Raw genomic sequence first — 18,079 nt, 5'->3', positions numbered from 1 at the left:
AAGCTCACTGCACTGTGTCAAACAAAACATCTCTCTCTGTGCTGCTGTGGTGTCCCAGCCATGGGGATGTGCTGCACTTATCAACCCCAACCACTAAAGAAATGATGAGTCTTTGGAGTCAGCTTGGGCATTTGGATTCAGGGCAGAAGCTGAAGGAAAGCCTGTTATGTCTTTGGCACAGTCCCATCTTAGCATCTTACAGTTTGGCACTATCTTCCCTGCAAGGGAGATCCCGTCCAATAGGTCCCAAAGAAGGTCTACAACTTCATCATCTGATGCCCACCATGCCAGCAAAATGGGCTCCTTCAAGAAAGCCAGGCAACAAACCACAACACTAGGAGACTCCATTATCCCATCTAGATGTCTGCGGCAGGCAGTATTCCCTCACTGCAGCAATTACATTAATAAATCAACACTAATTTAACATTAATTGATTAATTTAAGAATAAAAAATAATCAGCAGTTTCCATTCAGAAAGGCTCCCCTCTGCCCAGCAATGAGGATGCTTTCCTCTCCAGCCTCCCTTCAGCCCACTCCAGAGTGACTAATGGGGCCATTCATGACAGTCCAACCCCCCTCCCCTCCCCCCCAGGCAGCACACTGTGCTGTGCTGTCCTGTGTTTTGGCAAACCCATCCTCTGCTGTGAAGAGAAGAAGTGCTGTCTGGCCTGCCTCACAGATGCCCCAATGCCAGCTTTGGTGGCTCAGGCAAGAGTCTTTCCCTGCCCCAGCTCAGCAGCCTACACCATCCAGGTGTGCCTCTGTGCACTGCTGGGGAAACCACAGGGAATGAGGAAAATGGAACATCCTTCTCAGATGATTTCCTCCCCTTTAAAAAAACATTCCTAAGCATAGGGAGATGGGAAAGAGTTCTCCCACTTTGCCCAACTAAGATATTCGCTGTTCTCCTACCTCCTGACGAGTACAAGATTTTTTTTAACCTCAGTTTGAACGCTTAAATATATTTTATCCAAAAATTACTCTGACTTGCTGCAAAATAGAAACACAAGTGAAGCCAGACTCATCCAGTGTTTTTTTTTTCTCTCCAGAAGTCACAGTGATGAGATACCACTCAAGCAGAGCCTTTGCTTGCCTGTGGCTGGCTGCTGCCTGGGGATGCTGGGTTTCAGGCCACATCTGCACTGGGATATTGGGAGAATTAAGGAACACTATATAAAGTCAGCTTCCTCTGGAATGGGAGCCTTAAGGGATTAAACATGATTTACGTGCATTACCATCATATCTGCAATAGATTTTTGTTAGGTTTTCCAGGTGTCAGGAACAGATCTAGTAGTTGGAGTCAACTATTCCTATGTACACCTGGGTGTGAGATGAGCAGAGAGCCTACACCCCACCACACTGCCAGTTAGCACAGCTCCTGCTGTGTGTGCGCCGTGTCCAAGGACACACAGCAAGCACCCAGGGAGGGACAGCAAGGTGGCATTAGTGCAGTCTTTGGAGACTCCCCACACACAGGTCTTCCTACACCACAGAAGGTGGAGAAAGGCTTGCACACAGGCAGCAGGTGGCCCCACACCAGTCCCGGGCATTTTTTACATTGTCCCTGTTACCTTTTCTTTGCTGAGCTTTTATCTTGATTTTGGTGCAATAAAATCATATTAATTAAACTGTGAACGAATAGAAAGGCCCTAAGTCAATATTTGCATTTGGAAAAGACTGGTTAGAACAGCTTAGGAATTGATTCTGCTTTATTAAAGCACCTGTTCACCCAGGGAACATTTTAGCAGCAATCAATATGTAATTAAATCTTTATTGATGTTGTACAATTGTTTTGTTTCCCAGCAATTATGGTGATAGAATCAGCTTCCCTCGGTTGTTCCTCCTTCCTAGCTTTGCCTCTGTACCTCTCCCAAGCTGGCATTAGTGAATGGGGACCACAATGACACCAAAACAGCTCTAACCCTAACGCACTGCGCCAAGCACAGGCCAAGGAGAAAAGCCAAGCTCTGACCTGAATAACCTGGTAACAACAACAGGTGCATCAAGATGATACAAGCACAAAAGTTTCGGGGAAATCAATGGGCATCTCTGGACTAAAATATCCGTGAAGAGATGAGCTTTCATTAGGCTGTTCTGGTCAGATTTTAAGGCGCTCACAGCTGGGATTACTTCTCACCCCCTGCCTGTCCAGCCCCAGGAGATGCAGATGCCGCGGGTAGGAGGGCACGGATCACTCCCGCTCCTTGCCTGGGCAGTCACACACTCCCGTTCGGCCTTTCCCAAAGCACCCCCCGAACACGGGGGGAACGGCGCCCGTTATCCCTAAAGCCTCATCCCACCCGGCTGGTCCCAGCAGGATGCTCCCGCAGAGCCTCTCAGCCGCACCGGAGCTGCGGGGCTGCAGGGCGAGAGTCCCGAAACTGGGCCCACGCAGGGGACAGCTGCCAGCAAACGCGCCCCCCCGTTACGGGTTTTTAAAGAGCTGAGAGGATAAACCTTGCTTAAAGAGGAGCGGGGCGCCCCGCATTCCGCACTCCGCGCCGCCCCGGAGCCATGAGGGGGGTCCGGGCCGCGCCCAGCCACCCGCCCCGCCGGCCGCCAGGCGCCGGGGTCCCGCCGGGGTCCCGCCGGGGTCCCTGAGCCCCCGCCCCGGCCGCACGCGGGCGGCCCCCAGCAGGTGGCGCTGCGAGCGCGGCTTTCCCCGCGGCGGCCACCCACCCCGGCGCGCCTCCCGCAGCCACCGGGGCAGGCGGGTCACCGGCGCCCGTGGGGACGAGCGGCTCCCCGCAAGCTCAGGTGGGGCTTCTGCCCGGGCTCCTGGTCACTTCGGCAGCGCAAGGGAGGAACCACCCCTCTGCCAGAAGGTTCACCCACCTGATCAGAAAAGCCGCTTTTGGTAATCACACGTGTCACTGATTTGCTTTAAGTGCGGAGAGTCAAGACCCGAGCTTCTCAAAGCATTCCACCCTGCTCTCCCTGCCCGAATCTGCAGCCTCACTCAGCAAGCGGTAGGTGCAGTCATGGCTGGGACGGGGGTGGACTTCCAAGGGATCCACTGACTTGTGTAAAGTTGCTGTGAAACTAGGAGCAGAAACAGGTCTGCTCCCAAGAGCGGGATATCCTATATTCACCAAAACATCCACCCCAGCTTTGATTTCCCCACAGTCTGGCACTGATGTCCCCCCCGGGCTTGCCGGTCTGCCCCCGCGGAGACTCGCACAAGCAAGAATTAAAACAGAGGCACGGCTTTCAACTTTCACATGCTTACAGCCCCTTTGGCTCTGCCATTCCCGGCTCCTCGGGGAGCCTGCGCTGAAGTTATGCAGATAAGGCTGCTAAACCAGCCCCCTAGGACTGAATTCTCCGCGCTGACCCATGCCCTCAAGCTTCATTAATAATCTGGGGCTCCCTCCAGACCTGCCCTGCTAGCATCAAAGGGTCAGTGCTGGACTACTTTGCCCTAGTGAGCTTAACAAGGCTTCAGGACAGCCCAAGCTTTGTAGGGTTGTTCAGACTTGCAAAACACCTACAGAGGGTTGAAAAAGCATCTTTAATTTCACATCTAAGTGCCACCCATCACAGCATACTAAAAGAGAAGGGAAATCACACAGAAAAGAATGGAAACAAAAAAGAAACATTCCCACTTGTGTTTGAAAAAACGTTGGGGAAGCTAACAGCTCCCACATACTTCAGAGAGCTTTGGAAGTCATGACCATTAATTTGATCTTTTTCTTCCCACGTGGATCAATGAGTTTGCTACATGTACACCTTCAGACCCTTGTCCCCTGTTGATTTTCTTTCTGTATCTGTTTCAGATCCTCCTCCTAGATTTTGTCAGTCACTGCCACAGAGATTCAGCAAAGCTGTCTTGTAATCACCACTGGTGTCATCCTGAGGAGGAAAAAAAAAGAAAAGAAAGTGAGTGTGGAAGTTCCTCTGCATGCTCCGAGTGTTGACACTGTCAGTCCATGGAACATGCCCACACAGGAAAAGGACTTTGGAAAGAGCAAGCCTGACTTCAGCAGAGTTACTGCCAGCTGACACAGCATCAAAAGTGAAGGGAGAGATGAGGCTTGTAGCTGCCACCTGAAATAACATTTATCAAGCCCAATTCTTTTCTTTGGAATCCAGGTGAGCAGTTCATCAGGGCTCCATCCCACAGAGCAGCACAAAGTTAGCATGAATGAAGACAACCAAGCCTGTTGGGTTCAAATTTTACATCCCTGGGTATTTGTTCCAGAGCACCTCTCTGACAGGAACAGAAAGGGCAGTACAGTTAGCCCTGACGCATGATGTGTTTTTAAAAGCCACAAATATGGTCATTTTGGTCTAGAGAATCACTACAGAGAATATCACTAGATAAAAAATTTGCTCCCTTTGAATGTTTTGTGATGACAGGTGTAAAGCCAGTTCCACTTCTCAGAAAGAATCAATATTCTGTACAGACCCTTGAAGACTGATCATTAATCAACATGACAGACACTGACAATGTTGATTAGAAGAAAGGCCCTTCATTACAGAGCCAGACTTCCCATGGGGACTGCTAAGGACAGGGCTTAAGTGCCATTTGCACTGGGGGAGAGGAATGTCCCAGAGTCCTTAGGACAAATGGTAAAACCCAGCATTTCAGCCCTAACAGGGGAGGGCCATTCACCCAGAGCTGAGACTCAAGTCTCAAAAGCTACAATAAGCTTTGACAAGGTTCAGTTTCTAAACTTATCTTACCACGGTACAGACCAGGCCATCATCTGGGATGTCAGCTTAACAAAACCAAACCAAACAACAACAACCACCCCACAAACCAACCCCCCAAACAAACAAAAAAAGCCACACACACACCCCAAAAAAACACCCAACAACCCAAACCACCCAACCAACAACAAAAGGAAAACCAAAAAAGCACACACAGCACCGTTTTGACTTGTACAGCATGGGTCTGAGGTAGTTAAGGACTGCAGAGAGAGGAGGAAAAGGCACAGCAGCATGGGAAAGGTGTAACAGGGAGGCTTAAGTGAATCTAGATTCATTTAGGAGATCACAAAGTGCATGGATACAGAGTCTGGTCCATGAAAAACCTGGAGCAGTCTCTCCTCAGGTTTGACTTTGCCCAAGTCACTTATAGACCATACAGTCAGAGTCACCTTTTAGGCATATGTCTCTCAAGGAGATGACTATTAATAGGCCTAATGAAGCAGAGCTATGATCTTAGCAGAAATGAGAGTTTTACTGAAAACAACCGTGAAAGCACCCCATAGTGCTGGGCACGTTAGGAATGTATCTGACAGCTAAGAACCATCATTATCAAGATGCTGCTTACCAGAATCATACTGGAGAGAGATTTTCCTGCCATACGCTTGAATTCGGGCTTTATAAGATTTAGGTCAACTTCACTCCGAGAAACAATCACTCTTATAAGGGTCCCATCATCGGTGCCAGCCCCCTGGAATAACAGATATATCAGTCTGCAATGGTAGTGGGTGTTCAAGGGATAAGCTGCTGCAAACTGGTCCAGGACACAGGAGATGGCAGCCTTCAAATATTGCTTGGTACGCACATCTGCTTCTCTTTTTGGAGGGCCAGCAACCCACCCACCCCCCAGGGGCCACCATCAATACTATAAGCCCACCATGGAAGTGTGCTATAAGTCTTTGCACATGTCAAATGCAAAAGCAAACATGCTACAGAGTTGGAAATTGGCACTGAATACATTGTCCTTCTGCAGCATCACCCATGCAACACGTGGCTTCAACCAATATTGTTTAACCACGTACAGGAAAATTAAGATCATGTTGATAACAAAAATAATCAGTCATCTCAGCTTTCCACAAAGCTGGGAGAGCTGACATCTTTTACATATCAGTTAAGAGTTACAGCGGCACAATCTGCAGATGCCTTACAGGTCCCCATTTGGAACTCTTTCATTTTATACAGCCATTGAGAGAATTACTTCCTAAAAAGAAAATAATTTAAGTTAACATTATGGACAAAACTCCACCATGATCATCCTCCTATAAAAGGCTCTTCCAGCAGTTTTGTCCATTTTCTAGAAAGCGGGACTGAGCTCCTTACAGACTACCAAGACGTAAAAGCCAGACTGTTTTTGTAGCTCAAGCTTAAAGAGTACTTTTCTACCCAAGATGTTTGAAGGCATTGCAACAATAGCACTAAACTTGCTGGATTTTGCCAAAATCTTGGCTCTTCTAATTTGAATTGGTGAAAGCCAGGTTACAGGTTAAGTCCAGTATGTTACAATGAAGAGTCTTACCTTTAACGCATGGTACAGCCGCTCTGCAAAGTAGCAATGGACGTTCCTGGTGCATTTCACTGGACACATGAAAAGGCTCAGTAAGAATCAAATCCAGTCCAGAGCAGCAGGTAACAGATTCAAATGCTTTCTATTAAACCATTGTGCCTCTCGGATCTGAGTTTATCTTACCTAAGAGGTACACTTTGCTTCCTGCCAGATACCTTTATAAAAGGTAGATCAATCCCATGAAGTGCTCAAGGCCAGGCTGGGTGTGGTTTTGAGCAACCTGGTCTAGTGGAAGGTGTCCCTGCCCATGGTGTCAGGGTTGGAACTAGAAGGTCTCTAAGGTCGCTTGAGACCCAAACCATTCTATGATTCTATAACAGTCAACTGCTGCAGGAAAAAGGCAGCAGGCTCAGACAAAAGGAAGAGAAACGTAGCTGCTCTTACCAATAGCCAGCATGGCATCCTCAAGCGAGCCATGAGTTTCACTCTGGATAGAGTCCTCTATGCTCTTACCGGCCAGTTTCTGGTATTCTTCAAACACTGTTTGAAACACAGAGAACTTAATTTTTTTTCTACCAAGCAACCGCTCAGGCATTTTGTGCCCCATATTTACAGGTATTGCTTGTGTGGTGATATGAAAACACAGATACCACTACAGCAATGGCCACATTTGCACCAACTTCAGGAGACTCTAGTCAAGCCCAGAAATCAGCTACAAAAGTGGATGGCAATGTTCACGAAACCCCAGCCCATTCATGGGTCTTAATTCCTTGCCTTCATTTGAAAATGCAAGTTCAGTTACCTTGTATTCATTTGGAAGCCTGACCCTTTGTTGCTGCCTTTAACCACACAAACGAAGCAGGCAGCAGCAGATTAGGTACAAACCTATCATTTGGTCTTGTGTTTGTTGATGTCACTAACTTCAAAATAATAACAAAATAAAACCAAATGAAATCTAGGACTATGCTGCTCATGGCCCTTGGACCTTTAAATGATGACAACAGTTTGGGAGAACTTGTTATTTCAACCACATTTTTTTTTAAAAAAAAACAACCACCTCAGAAAAAATGAGCAAAACAGGTGCAGATTTGAAGAAATTTGAACTCCCACATTCATAAAAGCTCAGCAACAGAGTTTTTGTTTACATTATACACTCTGGGTGCACCAGGGTTCAGAATTACAGATCTCAGTTTTGATTCCTAGCTTTCAGACTAACAGAGAAGGAAAACTGTTAAGCAATGTGATGGACATCTTAATGAAGTTTGCTCAGCATTCAAGATCAGATACTTAAACATTAACACTCATACTTTGGGGAAAGGCAATACCACAGAATAGACAGATGGATACAGCAGTCTCAACTCAGGCATACTCTCCGTGTTAAAAACAAAAAAATAAATAGCAGCAACAATTACAGGCTGCCATAGCACAGAGAAAATGACTTGCCCCGTGATACAGTAGGTCCCAGAGATGGCTTGCATCCTGACCACAAACTAGATGAAATTCAGCTCTTTAAGGCAGACACAGCCAAAGACTAGAGACCACTTTTTTTCGGTTCGTTTTCTAACTGATGCTGGGAGCTTAAATTTCAAACGCAAGGGGGAGCTGGCCTCCGGGGCCTGGAAAACAGCCTCAGAAGACCTCAGCTTGAAAAAAGCTCAGGCATACCTAATTTATCACCAGCTACATTTATCAGTTTAGATCCAGCTGATTTGCACAGTACTAGATATGCTTAGATTCAGCTGACATAACAAAATCTCTTAGTCAGAGCCTTGGACTGCTTCAAAAGTCTAGAGATGACAAGGCCAGGTCTCTGCTGCCCAGGGCAGTGGGGAGCTGAGGCTCCCTTAGCTGGAGCTGGGTTAGTGTCTGCCCTCCCGGCAGCCTCTGGCGCCCTCAGCAGAACTTGGGACAGAAACACAGGGTGCACCTTGTGATGCTCCAGTATTGAATAATCAGGTACTTTTTCTGTGATTTTTTTTCCCCAGAGAAACCCACATCCAAGAGCTCACGGGTCTGTCCATTCCATGCTCCCACCTGGTTAGGAAGGGATTCTCTCTCCCTCTCCCCTTGGGTTTACAAAAACTGTTATCCCATCCAGCCATCACCGCTGCATAATGACTCCTAGATAAGTCACCTGATTTTCAGCAGCACTAAGTCTTCATAAGTTTTCATGGAAGCTGCTGACAGCTTTTTGGTCACTGAGTGACCAAGGATTAGGAGACACTCTCAGGTGTTTCTTTCGGAGCCATCTCTCCCATCTATAGCCCTGTCTCTTCTTTTTTGCTAGAGTGATTTCTCATTTCAGAGGCTTGGGCGTTTGGGCTCGCTCCATACCTTTAAGCAAGTGTGTGGCACTCCTTGAGCACAAGATGGTGATGAACTGCATCTCATCAGTGCCCCGTATCTTCTCCCCAGCAGCATAGAGAGTCTGTAATCGAACACACAACTGTTAGAGCAATGTTCTGTATGTGCAGCTGGTAAAGGAGCAGTTTGGCTTAAGGCCTTGCTAGGTAAAGGGGTTTGAAGTGACCAAACCCACTGTGTGAACTAGACTCTTCTAGAATGGTTGATTATGAACCCTGACCATGTCTTCTAGTCAAATTGGAGCAGTCACTGTCTCCACCCTTTCCATCCCTCCTGCAGCAGCTGGAGCAGCCAAGAATATTTCTGCGGTTTCTTACCTATTCTTTGCTCTCCCCCTCCACCACACCCGTGTACTTTCACACATCAAAAGCAGCTGAGCCCAAGCCCAGCTCTCATCACTTCTCTTTGGAACATCAAGGCTTAGCAGTGCAGGCAAAACTGAAGAATCCCAAGTTGCTTCTGCTTGAAGACCAGCTTGCCCAAACTATTGTGACTCCAGGGCTCTGCTGCCCACTGAAGCGCTCTGAAGTTCAAGACAGGTGGGCTACAGGCATACCACTGATCACTGCATTGGAGAGTACCTTTGCATCCTGGAGAGCCAGCGCTGTGTCCACATAGAGAGTGGCATTGTCCCTCTCACCCTGCGGGAGGAAAGAGAAAGGCAACCATTTTGTCTCATGAAGGTTCTTCCATATATAAGGATCACAGTACACATTCTGGGCAAAGATCGAGTGTCCTTCTCAGCTATCTATTTCTGCAGAGTACTCATTCAGGTAGCACAAGTGCCAACGCCCTCACTGAAAGGCACTGAAATCAGTCATATGAAGGAGAGTCAAATAATTACTAAGTTATTCTGCTGCTAGGGAAGAAAATTCGGAAAACGTGACAGGATAAATGCATCCAAATGCACTCAGCATTGAGGGCACAGACTGTGGAAGGGTGGTGAATCACGGTTGAGGAGTATTGTTTTCTAAGACCCTTGCAGAGTGCAATTGCCTTACACACATGTAAAAGTGAGATCTCTACCTGCTGCAGAGCTGACTGTAAGCTCCCAGCTCTCTGTGCTGCTAAGGAAGGGAGGGCTCCTTGCTTCAGGCACACTGAAGCTGAAACACAGATCCAGTTCAAGTGACATGTTTGTCTCTGCCTTTTATGTGGTGATCATGATTGTATTGCCTCTTATATTCCATGTCCCCAAAACGTGAACTTTATAACCTCATTTTTCTTCTCTAGCGTTACCTGAAGAAGGCAAACCAGGATCTGTTCAAAGTGACCACTTGTTTCCGATTTTATGTCTTCCTCAAGATCAGAACCATATTCTACCCAAGGGAAAGAGAAAGACAAGGGAAAGATTTATTTGGGTGATATAGTCAGGATATTACCAGTCATCCAAAGACAAACAGTAGCCTGACTAACCACGAAGGCTGCTAGGGAAAAACACAGGGCTGAGACCAGTTCTCACCCTCAGTGATACCCAGGTTGGCGTTTGCATCCAACTGAGTCATCCCTAGCTCCACTGATGTCCAAGGCTAACGTTAGAGATGTAGTTTCAGGGACCAAATCAATACCAACTATTTACAAATATGTATTTGATAAATTCTCATCTAAAGTGTATTTAATGGGGAGAAAAAGCCACATGCATAGCTATAGCTCTGTTTGTGTTCTGACAATAGCTGTGTGGCCAAGCTGAACTAAATTTGTGATTTGCTGACCTTTTTCTGTAACTGGATGGAGACCTAGAAACAGATTTTCAAATTCTTTCAGCATAGCCATGTTCTGTTTTCCAGGCTGAAAGCAGATTTAGGGTGCGCCTTCTTGCTCTTAAAAATCCCATTTTCCTGCTGACAGTGCTAGCTGGTTACAGCATTCCTGCTGTGCAATCAGGCAGTCACACATTGCTCCGACCACACAAATCAGAGCCCCAGGCACTTTACCTTCTTTGTAGGCCTTGATTATCTCTTTGATCTGAGATTTTGTCCGGGATGCCAGGATCTCTATGATAACATCTTCACTTGTTCCCACACCCTGTAATAGAAAACATAATGGAGAAATAAAGGTGGAGAAAGGCATCTCATCATGGAGTGGACTTTATTGCTAGAGAAGTATATATAAAGAAGATGCAAGTGAGGAGTTGGGTGGCAGCAACGCGTTAGGCTGTGTGCTGAGCTGTGGGAAACTGTCATGATGAAAGCTGGAGACACAAACCACATTTGGTTTGAACATGGTTTCTTTTACTGAGGTGCCTAATTCACACAGGATGGTTTTATGTAACCCTGCACTTCTGCAGTGCACTTCCGGACTTGGATCTTTGATGACAGACAGCGTTAGAGGGATGCAGGGACACCAATGCTTGTCTAGTCAGTCCATCTTTGTACCATTTTAATAGATCTCTCTCCATCTGAAACTTGAAAAGATGCTGTATGAATAGGTAGGACCCCAGCCAACCCCAGCCTGGCCCTCACACCACCACTTCTTGCCTTTATTAAAGGTTTCATGTCTCAGGTGGTGCATCAGGGCAATAGCTTTGTGTCACTGAGCTTGGTTCAGCACAGGCACTGCAGAAAGCAGCGAGGAGACGTTTAACTGAAAACTGTAATGTGTGGATGTTCATTCCATGTTAAAGCCGAATTTAGTTTTGCTGCTGCATTCCCCAGGCTTTATGAGACACCTATGTACAGAAACTCTCCTACAGCCCTAAATATTAAAGCAGCATTCCCCCCTCAGAATATGCATTAACAGTACAATTAACTATTTCTTAAAGCCAACTGCTAATAACAAATGTAATCACTTAACAGTCCAGTTATTACCACTTGCATTAATAAGCACAGTTACAGGAAACGAGCGCTGTCTGCGCTACGGCTGAAATACCAGCACCCTTACCTTCATGGCATCATAGAGCTCCTTGGCATCATACTTGAATGGGGTGTACATGAGAGCTATAATGAGCCTCTCAAAGTTGCCACTCAGTTCAGACTTCAGGCTTTCAATCAGGTCCTGTTAAACACACATCACACAGTGACACAAAAAGCCTCACCGGATCTTTTTGGTACCCAGTGCCATTTCCATCCCCACAGCCTACAGCAATGAAGCTGAATGACAGTATCATGCTGATAGTTTATTAGGAAAGGTCCTGGGACTCAAAAAGGCACCTAACTCCAAAATGGGATTTGTCTAGGGCCTTCCACTTCCCTGTTGTCCCAGTATGCAAGCTTCCCCCAGGTACTAATTAATTCTGCAGCAGAGCAGGGAAGGTTAAGCTCTTCCTCCACCCTGCTTTACTCTGAGCAGAACTAGGCAGCTGAAGGCTGGATTGAGCAAGGGACACAGCTTCAGAGCGAGCCAATTCCCAAAGCCTGCATATAAACCTGCACCCAGGACTTCTGCAGAACCAGGCGTGCAGTCTTGTTTGAAGACAGATTTCAAACTTTCACGATAGTGCAGGGGTTTTTAGGGTATGAAACACCCTGGTTTAGTGGGATGGAAGCCCTCTACTCATTGTCCCATACTCGCCACACCCCCACATTTGCTTCCCTTTCTGAGCCCTTTCACAGCAGTCTCCTTTCCAGCAAAGGTCATTGGAGACTACAGAGTAGGGGTGGTGGCAGAGTTTGTTGGTGGAAAAGTTTTCCCAATAAAAGTAAGATTTTTACCAGAGACAGAAAGATCACACGAAAACACGGTTGTCAATAACCACAGTTTGCTGTCATTTTCAGAATTGCCAAACAACTATAATTAAATAAGTCTTTAAAGTGAACTTTCTTTGGCATTTTAAAAGGCTCCAAACCAGTATTTTACTCAAAATACCATTTCAAAAGGTATCATTTTTTGTTACATCTTCAAAAACAAGAAGAAATCACACTTTAAGTTAAATTAGATTTTTAAAAAGTATTCCTGGTCAAAATGCATTTTTAAAAAAATTAGTCTTTGGGGGAAAACCAGTTTCTTTGACCAAAAATTAATTTCATACATTCATCCCAGGTGTTAGAGATAAATATTACTCTAATTATTTGCAGAAGACCTGCATATTGTTTGCATCATCCTTGCAAGATGAAATGTACACCCATTAACTAGATCCCACGTAGTGCAACAATGACTGAAAATGGCTTTGTTTTGGAAGAACCTTTCCAAACTGTCCTTTGAAGGATTTGGCAATCTCCTGACGCTGCCTATTGCTCCTCTTGGTTAGGACATCAATTATAGCCTGTTCATCAGTCCCTGTGAAGAACAATAATAAGCCATAAACACAGTGTACAGAATAAGTTGAGACTGGTCCAAAATCCCAATTTGGATATTCAGACAGCCTCCTTTACTTCATTGCTTTCATGTAGAAGTTTATGTATGCACTGAGGAAACTTTAATTTTTCATTTTCCACATTAAAAAAGTGATAGCTTTGACTGCAATTTTCTTAAGGAATGGCTTTCATCGTGGCAGTTATAAGCAGAACATAGGCTTTACAGATGCGGTTGGAGTCAACTCACCAAGCCCTTTCATGGCCTTGTAGAGAGTCTGGGCATCAGGTACGGGATCAAAGTTTAAAGCACCTATCGTGGACTTGCCCTCTGCTTCATTCTGAAAGAAGGGGGGAAAAAATATACAGTACTTTTCATCACTGTTTTTCACCAGCTGAAGAAAAAGTATTTTGGAAGTACGTTAACATTATTTTTTGCCTGCACATGGGGAATGCACAGAAAAGCGAAGGGAGTGGTTCAAGGTCTCTCAGCAGAGCTCCAAAGAGAACACAATTTTCCTGCCTCCACCTGCCTGTACCTGCTTTTGGCTCCTGATGCCGACGTGAAGTGCAAAGCATGACCGACACCACTGCAACAGTCACTAGGTCAGACAGTCTGGCAGAAAAAGCTGGGTAGACTAGGCTTCCCTATTCAGCCCTTAAATACAATGCTTCACAACGTGTATGTTGCTGTATCATACTGCATTTCCCAGTGGTTTGGTGCAGAGTAGTTTTTACACATAGTTGTTTGATTTCATGGAATACCCATGCTCTCACAGACCATTTTTCTAAGCAACAGCTTTATTCTGCTGCTGCTGCACTTCTACACAGCTGAATTCAAGAAGGAAGCATTTCTACTAGAAGGATTTGGGCCAAGAGACTACTTTGAAGGAAGAGATCCATCTGGAGGAATGCAGGTTTGATGTTCTCCCTGAACCGAGGGCCAACTACACAGGAACCCTCCAGACAGACATCTAAGGTGCTTCCAGTGCCAGAGCCCCAGGGCAGAAAGACATGCTGAGGCTTATTCCAGTCACCACAAGGTAGTAGGGCCATCAACCAGAACCCAGGCTCAGAGCTTTAATTTAACAACAACTTCAACGGAGTGGCTTGAAGGTATTGATGCATCCCTAACAACAGAGTCCTATCAACAGGGGAGTACACAAGTGGCTAGGCACAAAGAGTCATCATCACTTTATTCCAGTAACGGACACAATTTTCACTTTCTTAGCAGCAGAGAGGTTTACGTTGCCCCAGGAAACTACTATATTCTCATAAATTTATTGCAGGGATAGGGTTAATATTGAACTAATGATATCAGTCTGATCTGATGGAGTTTTCAATGGGCATGGCTTCACAGTCAGATAAAAAACACCCTGAAATCAGAGCTTGCAGACCAGAAGGGATCACTGTGGTCATCCCATCTGACTTGCTTGACATGGACCACCAAGTGCCACCCAGCAGCCTCCTGCTATGACGCAAATCCCTTCTACTCGTTTCCTGTGTGAAAGAGGGTTCTACCCCTCTTCTAGAGTCCTTCCAGGTCATCCAAACCCTTCCCAGAGAAAAAGAAAAGCCTCCCCAGAAGACAAAGCCTTCAAACAATCCTTGCCAAGGTAAAAAAGGTTGTGGAAATTCCCTTCAGGACCTGCATTCCTGTTTTTTAATGAGACGCTGGAAGATTGATGGCTGTGTGCTCAGGAGTGTCTGTCAACAAATGCCAGGTCCAGCCTAGCGCCGCAGCTGAAGCGTGGCTGTGTTGTGCTGCACAGATGCTCAGGCTGGCTGTGGGCAAACAGCTCAGGTGTCCTTGTTGAGTGCTTGACCAGTCGACACAGCTGGCACACATTTGCATGCTGGCCCCTTTGCCAGCCAGGCTCTGGGAGCAGTGACAAGCAACCAAAAGGCAGTGACAAGTGTCAAGAGATGCAGTACGTTCATCGATCACCAAGATCTGGGGAAGTTTGCTTTACAGCTAGTGCAGAGAGAGACTCCTGTGCTACCACACCTTGCTCCCAGCAGAAAGACCAGCTGTAAAGCAGATGGTATTGACAGGAAGCTTCTCCATAGGTGAAACTTTGAATCCCAATGATAACTGAGCAGCAAGTTTAAGGCTGTGGTGAAGCTGTCACTGCAGAAAGAGCAGTGACGGACTACAGTATGGCCACCCCCAATTGCACCATGGTGCATGACCAGCCTGGAATAGAGTTTGGCTGAGCTGGTAGGACCCTTGCAAGCGCTCCTTTTCTGGCTGCCTGTGAAGTCAGCCAGCACCATCACAGCTGCCCTGGAAAGGTTACACTCATCCATCTGATTCTGCTCTGAAAAAGGTTGACGACCCTCTCTAGCTCCATGCAAGAACTATGCAAAAGAAACACTCTGGACTCATGCCTGGTGACTCGGTGAAAGATATGGAGTGCAAAGCTGAGCTTTCATTTGGAGGCAGTGGAAAGAGATTAAGCAATGGTCTTTTTTGATCCTAATTCCAATAAACGTTCCCAGCCTATCTTGGCTCAAGTAGCACACCTGTGACTCACTCATACACCTCATTCTCTGTGTACATAATTGTTCCAGCACAGGTACGATCACAACAGGTCTTCAGAGAAATCCTGTTCAGTTTGGTCTTGTTTCCCTAGATGAATTGATCCTACAATTACCTAATTGAAACTACTCAAGGCATCTGCATAACTCCCATGTGAAGACTAATAATTGGCAACAAAGCAATGGAATCAGCGTACCTTGCAGCTGATGCTGTGAAAAGTTTTACAAAAAATGAAGGGGAGGGTGATTAAAGGTTTTCCTACCAGAATATTTTCAAACCTAATCACTAGTTCATTGAAAAGCTGGGGACAGGTGGGGTTACTAGTTTTTTCAGTAGAAAGTTTCTGAAAGAGTTTGACATTTTTAAATTCTTTTTGGTTTTGAACAGTATTTTTTATGAAGGGTTTAGAAAACCACAACAATTTTTTTTACCACCCTTCCTTTGCCCTCTCATCTTTTTCTCATGCCCCATCCTCTACAACACTGACAGGTAAGAGATCACTGGAGCTTTCAAGGGCTTTTCTCCTTTTCTCCCTCTAAGGTTTCAAACGATTTTCAGCTTGAGGCGTAGAGGGGAACAGATCAGCAGAAAGGGAAAATTTAAAAGTAAGAGCTACCCAAGTTTTGGAAAAAAATTCCATTTCACTATACTAAACTTGCAAAAGGAGATGGGGAGGCAGATGGAAATAATCAGAAAAGAAGATTACAGTTTTAATCTTTCGGGGGGCAGGGAATCATTATGATATGTTTTGAGATAGGGAAGTTTCCATTCCGATGCCTGCTGAAGGGGAGTAGGCTTTAGTCCGGTATCCCCCACCCCAGAAGGTTTTTTGGGTTTAGTTTGTTCTTTTTCTCCAGCTCCCACCCCTCGGTTACAAAACTATAACTGAGGACCTGAAAAACGGTCATGTCTATGCAAAGTGGTTTCTCACTCCTTGATGATACATTGCACCTGGGGTAATAGAATACACCGCAAGACAGCTCTCCTGCACTTCCTGGGTACCTTTGCCGGTGTGTGGCAGCACAGGCCCCTTGCCCTGGCCTCGCTCAGCCACCAGCACCAGGACTGCCAATGCTCCAGCTTGGCAGAGGAGCGCCAGCACTGGAGCCTTGATGCAGGCTCACCCCTTGCACGGGCTGCTGAAACATGAATCACAGAGTCATTTAGGTTGGAAAACACCTTTGAGATCATCAAGTCCAACCGTTAACCCAATACTGCCAAGTCCACCACTAAGCCATGCCTCTAAGCACCACATCAACACTTTTTTTGAATACTTCCAGGGATGGTGATTTCACCACACCCCTGGGCTGCCTGTTCCAATGCTTCACCACCCCCTTTCAGTGACAAAAGTTTTCCTAATATCCAATCTAAACCTCCCCTGGCACAACTTGAGGCCATTTCCTCTTGTCCTGTTCCTTGTTACCTGGGAGAAGAGACCGACCCCCACCTGCCTACAGCCCCTTTCAGGCAGCTGTAGAGAGCAACAAGGTCCACCCTGAGCCTCCTGAAGGCCTCCTCACAACATGGAGTGGGAGGGGACTCTGGGACAAATCTTTCCACAATGACAACAAAAACAGTCCAGGGAAGCCCATGCACGACTGGCAGTGGTGCTGGGCAGGGGCTGGGTGGGAAAGAAGACTCCTCTACCAGTATTCCTCCACCGCATGTCTCCAGTAGGTCTCTTGTAGGCTTTGGTTTATCTGGAGTCCAAGCCTGAGGGTAAACCTGGCCTTCCACAGAAGCTAATGGGAGAACTGCCATGGATGGCAGCAAAGCTGTGCACGTTGCCAGAGCTGCCTGCTGCCTGGCGCCAGCTGTACCCTACAGGCTGCCCCCACACACCTCATGAGCATCCCCCCCTGCATCCTGCTACATACCTCCCAAAGCCACAAGAGTCTGAAAGAGAACATACACAGCATTTCTGGCTTCTAGCAGACAGACAGGGTGTTCACGTTCACATTGTCATTGCAATATTAAAAACCCACCAAAAACAATGTGGCTTGACCACATCTCCCTCTGACCACAGCCTGCCAGCACAGCTGGGGATGAAAATGGGGACAGGCCAGTGCCCTGAACTCAGTGCCACAAGGGAAGGGAGCGGACAAGGAGCCCACAGCTTGCAGGCTTCAGCTGTGAACTTTGCGGTTCCCCAGTACCGTCTCCCCATGCACAGAGGCTCACAAACACTCCCCTGCAGCACTCTTAACCAACTGACCAGGGAGACCCTGCTCTCCTTAAAGCCAGTCATGTTAACACCTTCCTTAATCAAGCTTTTTGAAGTGCTGAATGCTATTTTGTAGCCAGAAAACCAGTAAATAGATCTTGCTGATTTTTAAAGGGAAACATTTAATTCCCACATAGTGCCTGATGCAACTTGTAAGTTACCTTATTAGGGTGCCAAAAAATATCAGGGTGTCTTACTTCAATGTTTCCTCTACTTACCCAGGCCCTCCACCACGCCATTGCAGTCTCAGCAGCGATACCTGGGTCTGTTGATGAAGAGAACCACACATATCACACCTCACGGTCAGGGAATCTCAGATTTGAAGGGGGTGGAGGGAGAAAAGGAAGACGCAAAAATTTGTTTCAATAAACTTACCCCTGGAAAACTGGAATAACTGTACTCCTCAGGAGGCTTGTTCCCTCTGGAAGCTGCAGAACGTAACTGGCCTCTCTGTGCTGGGAACACGCAGGTATAAATCATCCTTACCTACAAATTCCATGGGGCAA

The 18,079-nt window shown here is 46.4% G+C and overlaps 2 protein-coding genes across 4 annotated transcripts in view; both read right to left on the bottom strand.

Moving 5' to 3' along the window:
* LOC130154951 (anthrax toxin receptor 1-like) overlaps positions 1-18,079 on the bottom strand; it is a 195,468-nt gene that overhangs the window by 101,568 nt on the left and 75,821 nt on the right. The window lies entirely within an intron of this gene.
* Positions 3,475-18,074, bottom strand: ANXA8L1 (annexin A8 like 1). Its single transcript, XM_056351738.1, has 13 exons — positions 17,949-18,074; positions 17,792-17,838; positions 13,058-13,148; positions 12,699-12,793; positions 11,459-11,572; positions 10,513-10,603; positions 9,818-9,897; positions 9,160-9,219; positions 8,549-8,642; positions 6,659-6,754; positions 6,227-6,285; positions 5,279-5,401; positions 3,475-3,852 (listed from the first exon to the last, which is right to left on the bottom strand). Exons 2-13 carry the CDS (start codon positions 17,810-17,812, stop codon positions 3,796-3,798), a joined length of 981 nt encoding a protein of 326 aa, XP_056207713.1. The 5' UTR covers positions 17,813-17,838; positions 17,949-18,074; the 3' UTR covers positions 3,475-3,795.

This window comes from Falco biarmicus, chromosome 9 (genome assembly GCF_023638135.1).
Source record: "Falco biarmicus isolate bFalBia1 chromosome 9, bFalBia1.pri, whole genome shotgun sequence".
In the NCBI taxonomy this organism is placed as follows: domain Eukaryota; kingdom Metazoa; phylum Chordata; class Aves; order Falconiformes; family Falconidae; genus Falco; species Falco biarmicus.
The sequence above is the reverse complement of the archived record's forward strand: the minus strand, read 5'-3'. Positions and strand labels throughout refer to the sequence as shown.